This window comes from Periplaneta americana, chromosome 5 (genome assembly GCF_040183065.1).
Source record: "Periplaneta americana isolate PAMFEO1 chromosome 5, P.americana_PAMFEO1_priV1, whole genome shotgun sequence".
Classification (NCBI taxonomy): Eukaryota; Metazoa; Arthropoda; class Insecta; order Blattodea; family Blattidae; genus Periplaneta; species Periplaneta americana.
In genome coordinates, this window is record NC_091121.1 from 117,116,278 (window position 1) to 117,137,646 (window position 21,369).

The 21,369-nt window shown below is 35.8% G+C and overlaps 1 protein-coding gene across 3 annotated transcripts in view; it reads right to left on the minus strand.

Moving 5' to 3' along the window:
* Nucleotides 1-21,369, minus strand: part of Ptpmeg2 (Protein tyrosine phosphatase Meg2) — a 787,512-nt gene that overhangs the window by 72,904 nt on the left and 693,239 nt on the right. For all 3 annotated transcript variants that reach the window (XM_069826415.1, XM_069826414.1, XM_069826417.1), the window contains one exon: nucleotides 1,340-1,570. In XM_069826415.1, the coding sequence (XP_069682516.1) occupies nucleotides 1,340-1,570 (231 nt within the window). The remainder of the gene's footprint in view (nucleotides 1-1,339; nucleotides 1,571-21,369) is intronic.

Genomic DNA, 21,369 nt, shown 5'->3' on the forward strand with positions numbered 1-21,369 from the left:
TGTTTTTGTTTTTTCTCTATCTCAAATATTATAATATTTATAGTGCTTTAATGTTTGAACTGACTTTTGAAATACCCTATATATTAAGATTTTAAAAAATATTATTTTCAAAATATACTATCGTGCAAAAAATACTGTACAATACACGTTTGTGTATCTCGGAAATTGAAAAACTCTCTCTGATCGTTTTTCAAACTTTTCCTCGACTTTGTAAAAGCACTTCCCAACCTTGTATCGTAATATACTATTAAAAATATGTTCCTTGCACCAAAAATAAATTATTCAATAATTCAATAACGACGTAAGTACTTACGCAGCATTCTGAACTTGATCCCATTTCCATTGAAATCTGGATATACAATATATGGGCTCAGAATATATTTTGCAATGACTTATTTCAGATCAAGTACCGGTAATTTTTATCAAACTCTCTGGATCAAAAACTCTGTCTCTACATTTGAATGTACTGTTTCACATTTAATCTTTTCATAGAAATCTCGGAATCAATTAATTCTCAACGAAATTTGATGTTATTTCAAACAATTTCATTTTCAATACGGTACAGTTTTGTTTCAGATGAATTCGTTGTCAGTAAAATATCGGAATCAATAAAAAATGGGGGAGTGAGGGAGAGAATGTTTCGTTTTAGATGTTTTATTCACTTTCAATTGCAATAAATTATGGGAATCAAAGAGTTATGATTAGACTTTGAAATTTTTTTTCAGTTATTATTTTTTTGAATTAATACCTAAGGATCAATTAGCCGTGAACATACTATGAAATATTTTCAATCCATTTTTTTGCATTTAAATTTCGGAATCCATGAGCTCTGAACATATATTTTAATATGTTGTTTCAAAATGTTTAATTTGCAAATTGTTGAATCAATTATCTCTAAAGGCACTTCTTGACTGAAAACAATACTATTTACGTTAACATTGTGGAATCCTGATCTCTAAACATACCTTCGAAGAGTCAGTAACTTAGAAAAAAAAGAGCTCTGAATGACAGCTGTATGCAAATCAAAAATACTACATTCTGTATTCTCCTAGAACTATTGAACAATGATAGATTAAGTTAAAATTAATGATGACAAAATGAATGAGATCCAACGCCAAAAGTTACCCAGTAATTCTGCTTCAATTGGTTGAGGAAAAACCTTGGGGGGGGGGGGGGAGGAACCCAACCAGGCAACTTGTATAACCAGGATTTGAACCTGGATCACATATGCTAACAGTTACTCAACAGTGGTAAACTTTCCATTTGGTAAGAATGTATAAAACATTTATATCTTTGAATTTCTGTTGTATTCCTACATGTTTTAAAAATGTGTTTGTACCTGGTCTAGGTTTCCAGCAGAGCCATTTGGCATCGTAGCTGTAGTACCACTGGTGGCAATGAGGGCAGAATCCATCGCTGCACCTGAGCCAAGAGGAGATGCCACGTCACAAAGGTCGCCATGGCGGTTCGTCACGGACTTGAGGCAATGTAACAACCACGCTGCATGGTCCACAGCCAGCTCACCACCAAGGCGCGATGGCAAAGACCCACGTGGTATATGAACTGCCAACTGTAAATAATTAAACAAATTTATAAGTAAAGAGCTGTCACCTATTACCAGAAGTATTTTTCAGACAGATTTCAATGCAATTAGTTATTTTCTGTTGTCAAATGTCTGCTGTAGATCCGAGAGTAGTGGTTTCAAACCCAATAGAGATACTGTAATAAAGAAGTTGGAAATTTTTAGCAGGACTTCATTTTGAAAGTAAGTAGAACAGGGAGTTTCCTGTGGTAGACTTATGGTACAATACATAAAGGAAAACTGTCCTTAAATGTGAACATTCCCAGCAAATAATAGGTATCTAAATGCTGACTACATACAGTCTTGATTATTCAATGAGGACGGTGAGGCCTCATATATGTATATACAGGGTGATTCACGAGGATTTACCGCCACTTAAGGAGCTTATTTCCGAAGACATTCTGAGCAAAAAATGTCACATAAACATGTGTCCTAATCTCAATATTTCCAGTGTTACACTAATTTGAAGTTGTTAGTAAAATATCGTGTATGTCGTCCTTCAGTAGTTAGAACAAGTGCCAGGGAAAATAATGTAGCATAAATAAGTAGTACGGTAAAGACTGTTAATAAATAAAGGAAATTAATTTAACAAAATAATATAGAAAAAAAAAAAAAAAAAAAGGAATGCCTTGACAGCTGGTTTGAACACGTGACCGACTGAATGGGAAGCAGGCGCTCGCTCCACTAGACTTAAGCTGTCCATGACAGAAACGTTCTGCATGAACCAATGCAATACTCCAGGATATTACTATATCACGAAACTGGACATTAACTTGATTTGCTTCAAATTAATTAGACGTCACATTGAGCACCACCTATGAACAAGAGTTCAGATCTCAGAAAGTATGTGTTGTAGGAACCATGTTTATTAGACTTTTTTTCCTTGTTTTGATGTATACTATCACCTCCTAAAATATTTGATACTTTATTTTAACACCCTGTATCCAACGATGGCAGAGATCGGGAAGATTTAGCGCAGGGATGAGACGATATTAGCTCCCAATCACGGTAGAAGAGCTCGACCTTGATCACGAGCGCATAGCGCATTCACTGTAACGTAGACAACAGGGATGTACATGCACATGCACATGCAGCGAATAAAGGCAGCAATTATTACAATAACTTGCGTTACTAAATTTCTGGCTATGTAATAGGGCTAATTACTCAGCTATTTAATATACATGTATATATATATAAACAAATCGCAAAGGGAGGGATTTTTAGGAACAAAAAGAGAAATAGGAAAAGTTAATTGTATGTAAACCAGTTTATTGTTAAAAGCAATTATTTATTATGTAAATACCTCACTTCATTGGTTAGGAGAAACTAATAGGGTCTACCTGCTCCACGTGTATGATCTCTAAGTACTTTAGAGTATTTGTTGAAAAAATAATAATGACAATATTGATTGAAATAGAGTATATTGATTGTGTGATTGTGAAAATGTAGTCCTTACTCTCCAGTCGTGATTATGTAATGAGTTTTCTTAGAGTGATTTGTGAGATGCAAGTAACACGAAAAAAACAAATTGATTAAATTAAGATATTGAGAGCCATCATAATTTTTGGGGTCAATCATTTAAGGGGATATGTATGACTTTTAAAACTTCCACAATTTCGGCCAAAATTTGTGAAATTTAAACTATATAAACAGATCTATAATAATATCATCTGTACAAAATTTTGTGCAATTAGATCTAATAGTTTCGAAATTATATTTTTAAGTATATTTTATATTGACGTTAGTAAAAAAGCTCCTTGCATCAAAGTTTTCAAAATGTTTAGTATTTTGCTAAAAATCCTGAAAATAGTTATTGGAATAAAAGTGAATTAGCATTTTGGGTTTCGTAATAGTATAAGTTAAAGTGCAATCAAAGGTAAAATATTATTTCTAAATTAAATAAACACGTAGTCTAATAAAAGTAAATATCCAGAAACAAGCAACAAATAAAACATCAATAATACATTTAAAATAAAGAAATAAAAGGAATCTAGATACTATCTGCTGACCCAAATGTAAATTAATTTACCTTCGATGTCAATTCCGAAATGAATTTATTTCTCTCTTCTCCTGAATAATGCCTATTTTTTTTTCATGTTGCGTCTGATAATGCCGTTTTATGTTGCTTTTTTTGCAAATGATATTTTTTTTACACAACAAACACTGGACTTCATCACCATGTTCGAAGCATAAATATTGTATCTTCCACTCTTCCTTGAAAGCTTTAAGCGCTTCCGTTCCGTCATGATGCGCTGTGTTCTAAGATCTGTACATCCTTTAACAATGTTTACAGGTAAAAGAGTTCCGCGCGCGCGCAGCGGGCATAAAATAGCTCTCGCCCATTAGTCACCATCGCAAGACTGATTTAGCGTGTCATGCTGGGGCTGGATGTCTCGCGATGGTGCTGGCGTGCTACAGCGCATCGATGGTCGATTTGGGGCACCGAATTATCTGCATATTTTGGAAAATGTACTTCTTCCTTCAGCCCGAGTTAGTTATCCCGAAGGAAATTTAATTTTCCAGCAGAAAAATCACCCCGCGCACAACGCCATAAACGTTCAAAGATGGTTCACGGAAAGGATCGAGATCGAACTCATACCTTGGCCTCCCAAGACACGTGATATGAACGTTTAGTACACGTATGAGCTGAGTTGAAAAAGAGGAGGATCGACAAATATCGAGACCACCCACCTCAAAATCCAGATCACTTGTGAGATCAAGTTCTGGCTACCTGGGGAGATCTCGCTGAGGACCAGAACTATCTCCGCGATCTGGTGGATTCAGTACTCCGAAGATGACAGGCGGTGATACACGCCGGTGACATGTGGACAAAGTATTAGGTTCACAAGTGTATTTTTTTTTTATTTTGCTTTAATTTGTTTATCTTTGTTTTATGTCGGGAAGAAAATTGATTTCTCAAATTGATCTCCCAAGAGTATTTTTATTCCCCAAGTCGAGCCAGAGTTGGGAAATAATTCGTGCCAGTACAAAAAAAAATAAAAAATGAAGAGAGGTAGTATGTATAAACATTATGAGTAATTACGTTAATAAACAAAAAGACTTAGAAATCGAACGTGGACCCCGGGGACAGTAAGCCAGCACGCTACTGACTGCTCCATAGGAGAGGACGTTACAAAGCCAGCACAAAGACAGGCTTACAGCCACTCGGCTTGAAGCTAATGGAGACAGCGCACATACAAACGCACTCTTGTACGAGTAAATCGCGCGCCAATTATCCAACATTTCCACCAGCAAGAGACACGACAAAACTTTTTTCTAAGACTGTATAACAGGGATCGCCAGAAATGTCATCGTGATCACTAGTAATAGTGACGTCGCAGGGGCAGCTCTGTAAATCAGCGTTGTCAGACAGAGACTAAATGGAGCGGAGCGCTCCACAAATTACTCGTTGCGTGCTCCGGTGTTTCCACAGACATAAGCAAGTTCACGCTCCGACTGCACTCTCTAGCTCCACAACCGGTTTTGGAGCTTACAACTCTGACACTACTGCAGTGTAAACTGTTTTTGCTTCACCCTCTCCCTTCCGTCCAACTCCCCTACAACTTCAGTTCACAGGCATCTATCAGTGGCGGGTTACCTGATTAGATTTAAATTGCTTCAACGTCTGTTCGGAAACGTATGTTTAAGGAAGTACAGGGAGGTACAGTATCTGTTGTGCACATGGTGACAATGTAGACGCCTCTTGTGTTCTATTCTAATAGGCACTTACAGTAAAAATCAAACATCTAGTGACATTACGACACGTCATAAGATTATCACGAAATCATAGGTAAGCATGAACATATCTAAAGTAATTGTAAACGGAAATATATACAGTTGAAAATAAGTATAAACATTATTTTCTTTTCGTGGGGCTGGGCGAGGCGAAGCAATTTAAACATTAAAAATAACTAAAAGAAGAACGTTGAAAAATAAAACACTAAAATCCACACAGTTAAAATTTTATAAAACAATGGCAGTACCAATGCTGATATACGCCTGCGAAAATTGGACACTTAACAGATCAAATAAAAGAAGAATAGAGGTAGCTGAAATGAAGTTCTTACGTCCAGTAGCAGGCTATACATTATTAGACAAGAAATATAACGAAGAGATCTGAACAGAATTAAATATTTTTAACCTGACAGAAAGAATTCAAAGTCTAAGATCTAACTGGCTACAGCACATAGAAAGAATGCCACCCAACAGACTTCCACTGATTTTACTCCACTACCAACCTAAAGGTAGAAGGAATGTTGAACGTCCGATGATAAGGTGGAGAGACTCGATCCCTTGATGTGGAAACAGGCCTAAAGTCTAATTCCATGATGTAGAAGAAGAAGAAGAAGAAGAAGAAGAAGAAGAAGAAGAAGAAGAAGAAAATAACTAAACTGAAATAGCCTAATTGTTCCGGTACTAAAATATGATGTACAAGCTATACCTATATAAGTCAAAGGAAAATCCATGCAAGTTATGTTATTGCTTTGGAAATCGCAAAATTATCGACGTCCTATAATGAAAGACAGTTCATTAAAACATGTCTGAATGAAGTTGCTAACATTATTTGTCCCGAATAATCTGATGTTTGTACCAGTATGAAATTATCCACACGAACAATACAAAGGAGGATAAGGGATATTGAAACACTAGCTGAACGATAAATAAAATCAAAGATGTATAAACAGTGGTCTAATCTCACGTTTTTGGTGGAAACACATATTGATACAATGGAATTGGTAATGTTCACCTGCGGAGTTACGAAGAATCTCTCTGTATAAGAATGTTACTGTTATGTTTTATTTAACGACGCTCGCAACTGCAGAGGTTATATCAGCGTCGCCGGATGTGCCGGAATTTTGTCCCGCAGGAGTTCTTTTACATGCCAGTAAATCTACTGACATGAGCCTGTCGCATTTAAGCACACTTAAATGCCATCGACCTGGCCCGGGATCGAACCCGCAACCTTGGGCATAGAAGGCCAGCGCTATACCAACTCGCCAACCAGGTCGACCTGTATAAGAATAGTTGTTCGATGTCACTGCACTTAAAGAAAATACAACAGGAGAAGAGTTTTCCAAGCATGAAAAAAATAGATAGAAGAAATGAATCTGAACATAAAGCAACTTGTATCTGTAGTAACATACGGGATTCGAAATACGACTTTAAAAAAAGTCTACTAGATGGACTAACGTATTATTAAGACAGCTGGAAATAAGTGAGGACATAAAACGTTGTCACTGTATAACACATCAGACTAGCTTAGATTTATTTAAAATGCTCTCCATAGAAAATATGTGTAGTCCTATCATAGGTCGCCTGCCGCTACCCTACATATAGTAGTTGCTATGTTTGGCTCTATATCCAATATGTTTCGAATCACTAACTTGTTTTCTCAACGAAAACTTGTAATATCTAAACAAAGATCGTGACTAGCGGACGAAAATTTACGAGCTGTATTAAAAGTGGAAATATGTGACGTATTTTCCTAGGTTGTTATAGCACAGTAAAAATAAAGGTGAAATAAAATATAATCTGTCCATCTATAAATCAATATTGTGTAGTCTACGTCAGATGATTGGGTTGAGAGTCCGCCTCTGGGATCCGAACGGAGTGCTCTGTACTCCTCGATTGATATTACATCTTATGTATTGCGGCTTGCGTCCAGTGATGTCACAGGGGGTACAAATTTTCCGACGGCTGCTATACAAGGTTGTTTCCATTACAACCAGCATTGACACATTGGGGCATATGGTTAAATGCTATGCTGTGCTACGCTAAGAACATCTCTGCAATCAGAGTTCTAAAATGTTTTTGCAATTTCTACTTCACATGTTTGTGTGCAATTTAGGGATTCAGGATATTTAAACTTCCTTCAGTAAGATTCTTCCTACAACTTACAACTTATTCTTAAATATTTGTAACAGATCTTGTCATATTTTAATTAAGTAAAATTATGTATTAAGGGAAGACTCCACTGAAAATCATGAAAATTTTTCCAATTTTTTTTTTTTTTTTTTTTTTTTTTTAGCTATTTCACGTATTCAGAATTTATATTTTCATACCCGAAATGGATTCAGCTCAATTCTGATTACAAATACTCGTATGTTTACACTTTTTTAATTAAGGCTGGAAGGGGGCGTGGAATTTAAAGACCTGTCAAAATTGTTTTTCATCGAAGAATTCTTTTTTAAATTTTCTGATTACAAATCTAGTAACTTTTTGTTGGCTCCCTGAAGTTACTAGATGAATGTAGCGGAGGAGAATATTAATTTACATAAATATTCATTTTATTTTCAAATCTATTTTTCTGTGTTCATTTTTGTTGATTCAACACCAACTTTCTTATACCAAATATTAATCAATCTGGATGAAATTTTTACTGCAAGTATTTATGAGGTAGCTGCATGTTTCTATGCATTTATTTTGTGAGAAATGCTGCTACTTTATTTTATTAATATTTTCCTTAATGTTGCTAGTTTATTTTATTAATATTTTTCTTAAGAAAACATGCAGCTACCTCATAAATACTTGCGGTAAAAATTTCATCCAGATTGATTAATATTTGGCATAAGAAAGTTGGTGCTGAATCAACAAAAATGAACACAGAAAAATAGATTTGAAAATAAAATGAATATTTATGTAAATTAAGATTCTCCTCCGCTACATTCATCTAGTAACTTCAGGGAGGCAACAAAAAGTTACTAGATTTGTAATCAGAAATTTTAAAAAAGAATTCTTCGATGAAAAACAATTTTGACAGCTCTTTAAATTCCACGCCCCCTTCCAGCCTTAATTTAAAAAGTGTAAACATACGAGTATTTGTAATCAGAATTGAGCTGAATCCATTTCGGGTATGAAAATCTAAATTCTGAATAAGTGAAATAGCTAAAAAAAATTTGGAAAAATTTTCATGATTTTCAGTGGAGCCTTGCCTTAAGAGAAGTACAGCAGTGAAATAGCAAGCAGATATTTTCTTTTTTATTTCAGTTGGTTATTTAACGACACTGTATCAACTATTAGGGTATTTGGTGTCGATGAAACTGGTGATAGCAAGATGGTATTTAGCGAGATGAGGCCGAGAATTCGAGACAAACAGACAGAAATTTTTTTCACTGTCTTCTAATCCAAATTTCTCCGCTACCAGCCACCTTGTAAGCAAAGCAGGGAACGCATTAAATCACTACATTTCTCCAGGCAGTCTTAACAATGACATGAAGGATTCCCAAACTAGACTGCACAACACACGTAGAATGAGAAAAATCCTGCTAATGAATGAAGTGGATACATGGGCTAAGCTTCCACAGAAGGGCCTCGGAGTAGATTTATATCGTGAGTACACCTCCACGAACTAATGAATTCATTATTGTGGCGGTCTCACATTCAGTGAATGACGGGAATGTATTAAAATGACACGAATGTATGAGGGTTGATCCCTATGCCGTAGACTGACCTATTTCTAGTTCAACTAAAATTTACATTCTGTGGAACACAAATGACAAATGTTTTATGACTACATGTCAATTTGCAAGTCTGTACATGTCCGTGTTGGCTCGTAGCAGGTGTTCGAGTGGCCGGTGTTAGTACAGAAATGGACCTTGTCGAGCAAAGAGTTGTGATTAAATACCTGCAAAAGAAGGGAATGTCTCTATCTCAACTTTCACCAAGATATGATAGGCACCTTGAGAGAACCTAAGTTATTATTATCAAACACTTTCCCTAAGCAGGGATTGTCTAAAAGATAAAGTATACCATTTACAAAACAAAATTTTGAATAGTTCATGGTATAGTAAAAGGGTGGTGTCGAATGTTTAAATGTGTGAGAACATCGTGTGAAGATGAATATGGTAGCTGCTCTTCGAGAACTGTCACAACACCAAAAAGCAACAATAAAGTGCATAATTTAGTGTTGAAAGATGGACGAGTCACCATCAGGGATATAGTGGAGGAAACAGGCTTCTCATACCATAGTGTGTACAATATTTTGGTAAAGGAATTGGACATGAAAAAAACTGCAAGGTGTGTTTCTGGAATGTTGACGCCGATGCAAAAACGACAAAGAGCAGCATTTAACTAATTTTGAAACAAAAAAAAAACATTCTTGAACGATATGTAACTATGGACAAGACATGGGTTCACCACTATGACCCCAAAACTAAAATTCAAAGTATGGAGTGGAAACACAAGGGTTCACCGACCCCTAAAAATTCAAGGTGCAGCCATCAGTAGGCAAGGTTTTGCCCTCTGTTTCTTTGGATGCCCAAGGTGTCATTTTGACAAACTATTTTCAGAAAGGAACCACAATAACAGGTCTGCAAGTATATATCTGTAGTCGCCAGCGTAGCTCGAGTGATAGGCGTGTTTGCCTGCTGATCCGGAGCTGCGCTCGAGCAGGGGTTCGATTTCCGCTTGGGCTGATTAACTGGTTGAATTTTTCCTAAGTTTACCTAACTGTGAGGTGAAAGTCAGGTGATCTATGTGATTATCGAAATTGCCATAGGGAGAAGGAAATGGGACCCTACCCTCATGAAGTCTTCTTAGAAATTCTCATCATAAAAGTCCTTCGTTTATTGCGTAAGAAGTTCACTCTGCAAACTACCAAGTTCTTTAGAAAGTTCACGGCCTGGCTGTGAATGGTAGTACACGGAGAATAGACTTGTTAGCCATTACCGGTAGTCCAAAAATTTCCAATTTTTTATGAAGCCCTGGGCACCCTCCATTTTGTTACATATCATGAGAGTAGCACACTGAACAAATTTCAAATTCCTAGTGCAAATGGAAGGCAGTGCTAAACGACTACAGTTTATAAAATTAATTACTCTTTTTCAGAATAATTGTACTTTTTCTTCATTGTTTGATACAATCTATTAACGCTTGCATAATCACTTATTAACGTTATAACTTCTTTACTGTGTTAATGTTATAAAAACTACCTGGCTGACTAGTTTCGACGTGGTGTCCGTCATTGTCTGAAGCCTAGTGAGGTTCAGCGCTATCCTCTAGTTTTCTGTTGTGGTGGGGTATGTTCATGATTGTGTCGAAAAGGGTAAGTTTTGAAATTCAATTGAATGTTCAGGATGTGCTGTGGGTGTGTTTTTGTATGTCTGTAAATTTCATATTGTTCTAGAATGTCAAGTTTCTGTGAGTGTGTTTTTTTTGGCTGGATGTGTTGTATTTTCATGTCAGTGTCTATCTATGTTGTAGTTGTGATTGGAGTTTGTGATGTGTTCTGCGTAGGTTGAATTGTTGTGTGGTTTGTGATATGTTTCTTGTAACGTGTTGAAATGATCTTCCAGTCTGTCCAATGTAGAAGTCGTTGCTACCATTGCATCTGTTAAGTTGTATTTGTGTCTCTTGTCGTGTGACACTCTTCTTCAACACGCCGCAGAAGAATTTCAATGTTCTCAATAGACCTCAGAAACACAATTACTTTTGAATGTCCCCACAAGTAAAAATCTACATTGTTTTTAATTGCCATATGGCTATAATGAATAGATCATCCTATTTTTATGAGATCTATTGATTTAAGGAAAAACTACAGTGAAATAATGCTGAAAAATAAAAAAAAATCACTTTTTTTGTTTTTATGATCGTAATTAGGTATATTTGAGAATGTAAAATGATCTAACCATATGATCAAATCTGACCAAACATACGGTGCGTGAGCGATTGAGAGAAATGCTTTTCTAATGCTGTTTTCTAGCCTTAAAATTTTAAGCACTTTATTAAATAAAAAGAGCTCCTTGCAGAACGGTGACTGTCAGATTGGTCTGAAACTTCTCACAATGATTAATTAAATGTTTATAAACATAATTTAATTAGAATTTGTATGAAATATTAAGTTCCTTGGGAGCTTTTTTTTTTCGTATTTAGTGATTACGTTATCTTCATATTGCGCTTAGAATAAAATATGCTATAATTAAATCCACGAAATTAAAAAAAAATATATATATTGTGACTATGTATACCGAGCTCAAAAAGAATTAATTTTTTTTATTGCAATGACTATTTTCAAGTTTTTGAGCAAATATAAACTAAACATTTTGAAAACTTTGTCGCAAGGAGCCTTTTTAGTGACGTCAATATAATAAAAAAAATATAATTTCAAAACTATTAGCCCTAATGGCACTAAATTCTGTACATATGGTAGTATTGTAGGCCTCTTTATGCAGTTTAAATTTCACAAATTTTGGATGAAAATTGTAGAAGTTTTAAAAATCATATAAGCGTTCATTTAATTAACAAGACCCACTAATGTAAGAACTAACAACATGAAATAACAGTACCTGTAATTAAAACAAAAAATGAAATTTATTATATATTTACATTAACTTTTTTGCATGTATTTAGGTCACATATCCATTTCTCAAAGCTTTCCGACATATTAGTTAACACACTAGTTAAAGCAGTTCTGTAACAATGTGGCCCCCTAAAGTTTTAGGCTCAGTGTATAATAATTGCACAATTAGAAACAGATAACGGCAGTACAGGGTTTGTTCGTTCTAAAGGCGTGGGAGGGAAAACGAACTAACCCTGTGCTGCCGTTATGTTTCTAATTTAATTTAGATAATGATATACTGTAACTCACGAAACTTTTATACACTGGTACACGAATTTAACAACAAATAAGTTTTCAGGTGCTCGGGATTTTCATCGTGCATACATGTGGAAAACACATTTTCAAAGTGTTATTCCAAAAGTATGCGGTAGTTCATTGGTAAAATGCTTCACTACCTACTGGAACACAAACTACTCTGTCCTAAGATACAAAAGTTAGTATGATGGAAAAGTCAGATTTGTTTAAAAGTTAGTGTATTCCATCCTCGCTTATTGCTTGATTTTCTTGTAAGTTTATATTTTCACGTGATACTAGTTTTATTCCATTATCGCTGTCGTAGCATTTTGCTCAAGTCCACAGCTATAGAACTACAAAATACACTCAAATGATAATATTATCAAATAAAGACAATAAATTACTTCGAAGTGACAATGCCAATTTTACTTTAACTAATAGCTTTGGGACGGCTTTCCTTATCGAATGATTACGTTTGCACCTCGTGTTGTATTGGCTATGAGACGCGCGTTTTTTATGTTAAAACTCCAGAAAGACCTAACATGTTAATGAGCTATATTGTCTTTCGTTCATGAAGTTACAAAATTATTTTAAAACTTGGTAATTAAATTTAGCGGTACGTAATCCTTTTATATGCTATATTTCATTCTTATTTCTTTTATTTAATATTTCGTCAACATTTTTATAACAATAACATTATGCAATAATTCCAGTTGTGAAAAGTATGGAAAAGTTTATGAGTTTCATTAATGTTAATTAGACGATGTAAATTATTAATGAATTTAAGACTATTTCACTTAACTCGAATGTTCTAAATATTTTGTCTATATTCCCGTCACTCATTCTTTAAAGAGTGGAATACGTAGTATATTACAGCTATTATGGCTGGAAATGATAAATTATTGTTCTGGCCTATACATAGAACTGTTTCACTATTATAATATGCTTCTACGAGTATCAGAATTATTTTATCCCTTCCCACTAGACTACAAGAAGTCGGTAACAATAGATGTTATTGATACGTATATTGAACGGACACCCAAAAACAGCCCTTTTCAGGGCTACGTAATTATCCCAAAATGTACTCAAGAAACATACAATGATTCCGAGTAACAAACAAAGATGTAATAATAGGCAGACCCTAATAAAAAGAAATCCCAACAGGGGACAATCACAGAACATTTTCCTAGCAGGCTAACGTTCTAACTATTCAACTACGCTGGAGATACGAGATGCATGCGTATAATGTTAAAGATGAAATAATATATGAATATATATTTTTTAATTAGGTAACATTGTACTAAGGGATAATACGTCGATCTTAAAAAGATGTATTATATTTCTAGATAAAGTTTATCTAAAATCGAACTAGTTAAAAGAATTACAATCAGAAGTAAGTATATCAGGTTTAAATTGGTTATGGAAAGAAATAGGGGGTGCTATCCATACACATTTCGCTAGCGTGCTAAACTAGCCCCGGTTATAGAGTGATTACTTGTACAGGATTCATATCATATCATATCATATCATATCATATCATATCATATCATATCATATCATATCATATCATATCATATCATATCATATCATATCATATCGCTAACACTGGTTTATGAATACGAAAAACGTTAGTTCGCTGATCATCCACCGGAAGCCCGCGCTAAGAATGTCCATGACTCTAAATGTCAATTTCAAAGGCATATTGGTTCCGTTAAGTTCAATGTTAACTGAAAAATGAGTTCTATTCAGTCAATACTTAACATAAGCACAATAAAACATGTTATAATAACATTTACACAGATTTTAAAAACAAACGTTTTCGCCAATTTTGATTGGCATCTTCAGGTCGTGTAGGCCGAATGGAACATGTTATAAAAAGTGAACACTTGGTATATGACGTTAAAAACCAAAGTTACAACCGTAATATCACTTAAAAACAGAGAATAGAATATAGCAAAAAGCCTCCACGATGTGCGTGGAATCACTGTGTTGAAAGAGGCGTGTGTGAACCAAGGAAACAGCAAAACTCTTCTGTCATTGCAGATACAGTTTTCAAGATAGATTTGAAGATGCTACGAACAGGTCGGTCGTGTGGCCGTTATGGAGAGCAGGAAAAATCCTGTAAATTGTAAGGATAGAATGAAGGAATATTTAGAAGCATTTAAGTATTATTTAAATCTTCTAAAACAATACTTACAAAAAATGGAAGAACGTCTTGAAATCCATGAGGACGGCGACACGACTGATCTTTACATTAAGTGGTAGCGTATGACGAAAACTGTATACGTTGCACGGCTAGTGGATGAATGACCGTTACTTGCGTGTGATTTTAAACAGCGGGTTATTTGAATTTGAGCATTGTTCGTTAAGGAACGTGCTATGATTATTATTAGAAAAGGTGGTAATATATATAGTTCCTCCGCAGCATTCATGTAATTATGATTGTTAATAGTCTTTAAGACCTGAAGGGCTTCTTCTATGCCAGTAAGTTCGTGATTAAGGGAAATGAGATGCGTGGCAAACTTTGATTTATTCCTATTGAATTTGAAGTCAGAGACGTGCTCTTTGTAACGCGTGCGAAAATTCCTTTTTGTTTGGCCAACGTATTTACTGGGACAGTTTTTACATTGTAATAGATAGATACCGCTATTGGCAAATTTATTGTAATTTTGAATGTTATTGGGAATTATATTATTAAGTTTGTTGTTGGTACGGAATGCTACGTTAATTTGTTCTTTTCTAAAAAGGTTACCTAATTTGTATGACACATTACCGAAAAATGTCATGGGTTTCCAGTGGGTGGTTTTAGTCTTTTTGACAGAACTTATTAAAGTGCTATTAATTTTGGTTTCTGCTTTAAATTTATTTAAGCGTTTTCTTATCAAATTGTTAATTAAATTCTTATTAAAGTCATTGACTTGTGCTACATTTACAATGTATCTATATTCAGCCTGATAATTGTCTCTGTTTAGGGGGACTTTGAGCAACCGGTCAACTAGAAAACGGAAATTACTAATCTTATGTGTGTAGGGGTGATTGGAATCAAATTGGATGGAATGACTGGTGGTTGTAGGTTTCCTATAAATATTATAACAAACAGTGGAGCCTCGAATGGCTATGTTCAAATCCAAAAAGTTTATAGATCTATTATGTTCTGTCTCACAAGTAAATTTTTAATTAGGTTGCAGGTTATTAAAACTTTTGAGAACATCTTCGTGGATTGCACTATTACTATTGTAAAGTATGAGGGTATCATCTACGTAACGGGCATAGAAGAGTATGTTATACTGAGTAGTTAACACTTCCGAAAGGAGACCAGATAGGGGATCGCCCATGGCTAAGCCTTTAGTTTGTTGAAAAATTTTGTCATTGAAAGAAAAATAATTCTGTTTTAAGGAAACGGAAAGTAAGTTGGCAATGTGTTCTATGATGTTGTGATCTATGTTCATCGATCTTAATTTATCTTTAAACATTAACAAGCTTAATAACTTAGGTAAATTTCTGTTCAGAGTCAATATTAGATGGTAAAAAAATATAAAAGAACTAGATGAAGAGGGATAATAATGCGAGAGAATCCTTCCTCTACAAAAGCTATTAGTTAAGGAGTAACCAGATTAGTAACTTGTTAACAGTTTAGTAAACAAGTGAAAATATGAAATAGAATAATAATAGTAAAACATTTAGGAATGATAAATATAGTGAAGTTTATTATGATACCGGTATATTATTATTTTTATATGATTATTATATTGCATTCGTGTTGTGTTGTATAGGCTAGTATATTATGGTAGATATTAAATATAAAATAATACTATACTGTTTTTAGCAGAGCTGTAAAATTAAGAAATAGTTCATAGGCCAGTACTGGTGAAACTATTATGTTATATTCACTTTGTATTTGATATGGGAATGACAGATTTGAACTGGAATGCATCAAATCCGCCATGTCCAGACAAGATTGATGAGAAATAGAAATGTTAAATGTTGTTTTATTTAACGACGCTCGCAACTGCAGAGGTTATATCAGCGTCGCCGGATGTGCCGGAATTTTGTCCCGCAGGAGTTCTTTTACATGCCAGTAAATCTACTGACATGAGCCTGTCGCATTTAAGCACACTTAAATGCCATCGACCTGGCCCGGGATGGAACCCGCAACCTTGGAGGGAGAGAAATAGAATAAATATTCATATTCATAATACATATTTTTCGATCAACAAGCATTTACACACATAAATGTAGCTTCTCAACATTCTAAATCTTGATTTTCGGTATTATGCATATTCTTGTATATCACAACATCAGGATTAGTTTTAATTGTATTAATGTAACTTCTATTCAGGTTAAATTTATGTGGATAACTGTACCATTTGACGGTCAATTAAAAAAAAAAACATGGCTCGTCATTTTTTGTTTCCGTGAGTGTGCAAGATTCTAAGAATTTCGTTAAAAATATTTCTGGCTTAGGTTTACAAAACTTGGGAAGGACAAACTATTGTACCAGTATTTATAGATTAAAGCACTTACGTGTGTTAAAGGCTGGTCAAGATGTCTTCCACAGCCTCATACCCTTTCTACTTATAGGATATTCCAATAAATGTGTCCTACTTATAACCAGTGGCGACTCGTGATATTTTTTGTTTGTAGGATTGACGACTGATGACTAAGACAGAAACTAATAATAATAATAATAATAATAATAATAATAATAATAATAATAATAATAATAATAATAACAGAGCATGCGTAATTAATTTCTTGCTACAGTTAAATTCTTCTAAATGATCAAATACAACTTCAGATATTCTTTCAGCAAACCTGTCATCTGAAAGTCTTGTTAATTCTTGTGTTTTATTATAGCTTATTTTATTTATTTTTATGTAATTTTGGTTTTTATTCATTTTATTTTTTATATTAGGTATATCAGTTTAAATTATTTATTATTTCGTTTATTTTATTCTTTTAAAATGACCAACGAACTGCTTTTAAGGAGGTTACAAGGGTACTTGAGAATTCGTATTGTAGTCTCCGACAGGGTTTCCACACCACTACCCAGAAAGAAGAGTCGTAGTATCAGGATATACGGTCATATCCTCAAACGCGGTTTAAGTCAAGCCATACCCCGCCCTCCGCACTCACCCCTGTTCGAAACTTCACTGCTAGAAAAAAAGTTTGCTGTAAGATATTTGGATGGTTCCTCGGAAAGTATTCCTAAGGTTTGAGATGTGCAGTGGCGACAACTCACGACAGAAAGTGGAAGTTTGAAGAAAATTATTACATCTGTAATTAAAATGTTTTCTATCCTCAGAGGCACGAAATTAAACTGTAGGATCATCCTCATATCCTTCATGGAGGAATCGCCACTGCTTTTAACGTAACACTTGTCATGTTTATGAAGCTATAGCAGTCATATTTTTCCATGGTTACAGTTGCTGACAACGATACACCATTCCACAACGCGTAGAAATAATTGAAAGTTATTATTAAAAAAAAGTCATCCGTTCGCCAAGTATTCCGTGCATTACGTTAAGTGTACGGGCTATGATAAGAGATTATTTTTGGCCTCAATTGGAAGGTATGGAACTCAGAAATGTCTCGTTTCAGCTAGATGGCGACACGTGTCATACTGCTCACGAAACAGTCGACCTTTTGAGGGAGAAGTTCAGAGACTTCATCATTTTGCGTGGTGGTGATGTTAACTGGCACCCGAGATCATGTGATTTAACCCCGCTGGATTACTTCTTATGGGGTTATGTTAAATAACGGGTTTATGCCAACAAGCCAGAAACAGTTAATGACCTAAGGAACAATATCACGTGCGTTATTCGTGAAATTGAGCCTGGTTCATGTTTGTTATTGAAAATTGGAAGACCCGTATACGCGCAACCCAACGAAGCCACGGCGGCCATTTAACTGACGTTTTCTTCCATACCTACGTATTGGCATTAAATCTGCTTCAAAATAGAGGTAATTAAATAAATAAACCTCTTTCGTTTATACAATTTATTTCATTTTAAAAGTGTGACACTCTTATTGGAAGACACTTTACAACTATTTCCGTTATATGACCCGTCATAACTTGCTCCCAGACTATTCAATTCAATCAGTGATATTTTAAGATTCTTTGCGGATGTGTAGTTACAAGGATAACAGTAAAACTAGGCTGGTATTCATAGTCGACACTTTCGATTAAAGTGTCCTTTGGAAGACGCAAAGTATCACTTTTCGTTGCACAGTCGACACTTTGATGCAAAGGAACACTTTGGATGAAAGTGTACTTCCGACCACACTTTGAGCCGAAAGTGTCACTTTGTAGAAAAATGGCGGACGTCTTGGAGGTTGCCGAATTATTTATTAGAACGTGCGGAAGAGTTGGCACAATTAGTGAACAATGTACGAAAGCGCTACATTAGGGATAGGCCTAAAAACAATCCCGTGGAATTTTATAATGGTTAGAATTAAAAAAAAAACGGTTCCGATTTGATAAAGAAACTTATTGAGATTGCTCATCTTTTCGATGACTGGTTGACAAAAACGAATAATAGAGGTTTGCCAATACCTCCAATAATAGTTATTGACTGCATCAAAATTCTATGCTACAGATATGTATCATACATTAATATCTATAATATAGTTCAGGTATTTCTGTAGTAACATTCGTATATTTATAACCCCTCAATTCGATGAAGTGATATGTAGGTATTTCTTATTACTGAAACGAATTTTTTTAACTTAATATTAAACTAACTTCAATCTAATGTAGGCATAACTATCTTAAATTAGCATTGAGAGACCTCACGTGCCTGCCTTCTAAGCAGATTTCATAATTATATTGGGTTTAAAATGATTTTGATTTTTGTTGACTACCTGTATTTTGAGATAAGATTTATCTTGATGTTGATATAATCATTAATGTTTCGATAATATATATTTCCACGCCGGTAAGCAATACATCAGATATGGCTGCTTCTGCTGAGATACTGTCTCTAGTTCAGGTGCAGTCATAACCTCACCATGAAAAGAGATCTCGTACTATTAGGCCTATTTTGTTTTGCATTATAGAAAAATTTGGCATTCAAAATATTCCTGAAGAGCAGGCAATAATGGAAACGAGAGAGAGAGAGAATACGTATAAAACCTAACATAACGATATAAATTAAAAAAAAAAAAACACAAAAAAAAAACACACACACACACACACACACACACACACACACACACACACACACACACACACACACACACACACACACACACACACACACACACACACACACACACACACACACACACACACACACACACACACACACACACACACACACACACACACACACACACACACACACACACACACACACACACACACACACACACACACACACACACACACACACACACACACACACACACACACACACACACACACACACACACACACACACACACACACACACACACACACACACACACACACACACACACACACACACACACACACACACACACACACACACACACACACACACACACACACACACACACACACACACACACACACACACACACACACACACACACACACACACACACACACACACACACACACACACACACACACACACACACACACACACACACACACACACACACACACACACACACACACACACACACACACACACACACACACACACACACACACACACACACACACACACACACACACACACACACACACACACACACACACACACACACACACACACACACACACACACACACACACACACACACACACACACACACACACACACACACACACACACACACACACACACACACACACACACACACACACACACACACACACACACACACACACACACACACACACACACACACACACACACACACACACACACACACACACACACACACACACACACACACACACACACACACACACACACACACACACACACACACACACACACACACACACACACACACACACACACACACACACACACACACACACACACACACACACACACACACACACACACACACACACACACACACACACACACACACACACACACACACACACACACACACACACACACACACACACACACACACACACACACACACACACACACACACACACACACACACACACACACACACACACACACACACACACACACACACACACACACACACACACACACACACACACACACACACACACACACACACACACACACACACACACACACACACACACACACACACACACACACACACACACACACACACACACACACACACACACACACACACACACACACACACACACACACACACACACACACACACACACACACACACACACACACACACACACACACACACACACACACACACACACACACACACACACACACACACACACACACACACACACACACACACACACACACACACACACACACACACACACACACACACACACACACACACACACACACACACACACACACACACACCCCCCCCCCTTGTTTTGAAAGGCATTGTGGGACTTCTGTTACCAACCAAAATGTAACTCTACACTTTGCTGGCGTATGCAAAGTGCAGTTCTTCAATCGTCTATGAATATCACTAATATGAAAGAGCCACTTTCGTCAAAAGTGTCACTTTGCAAAGTGGTGATATAAAGTGTCGACTATGAATACCAGGTTAAATATATGTTGTTGTTTAGTCAACTGTCCGACAACAGGTCTGGACCTCAGAAGTTACACCAACAACTCATGAGGCAATTAGGCCAGGAGATAATGGGATAGGGTGGCCATATATATATATATATATATATATATATATATATATATATATATAGAGAGAGAGAGAGAGAGAGAGAGAGAGGGAGGGAGGGAGGGAGGGAGTGAACCGTAAGTAATGTCAATTTCAGGGGATTATTCCTTAACATATTTCAAACAAAAAAGTTCAATACAACTTTGCTCGTCTTTGCTTCCTTTTGGAGATAAAAATTGTCTTATATTTTATTGGGTTATTTTACGACGCTGTATCAAAATCTAGGTTATTTAGCGTCTGAATGATATGAAGGTGATAATGCCGGTGAAATAAGTCCGGAGTCCAGCACCGAAAGTTACCCAGCATTTGTTCGTATTGGGTTGAGGGAAAACCCGGAAAAAAC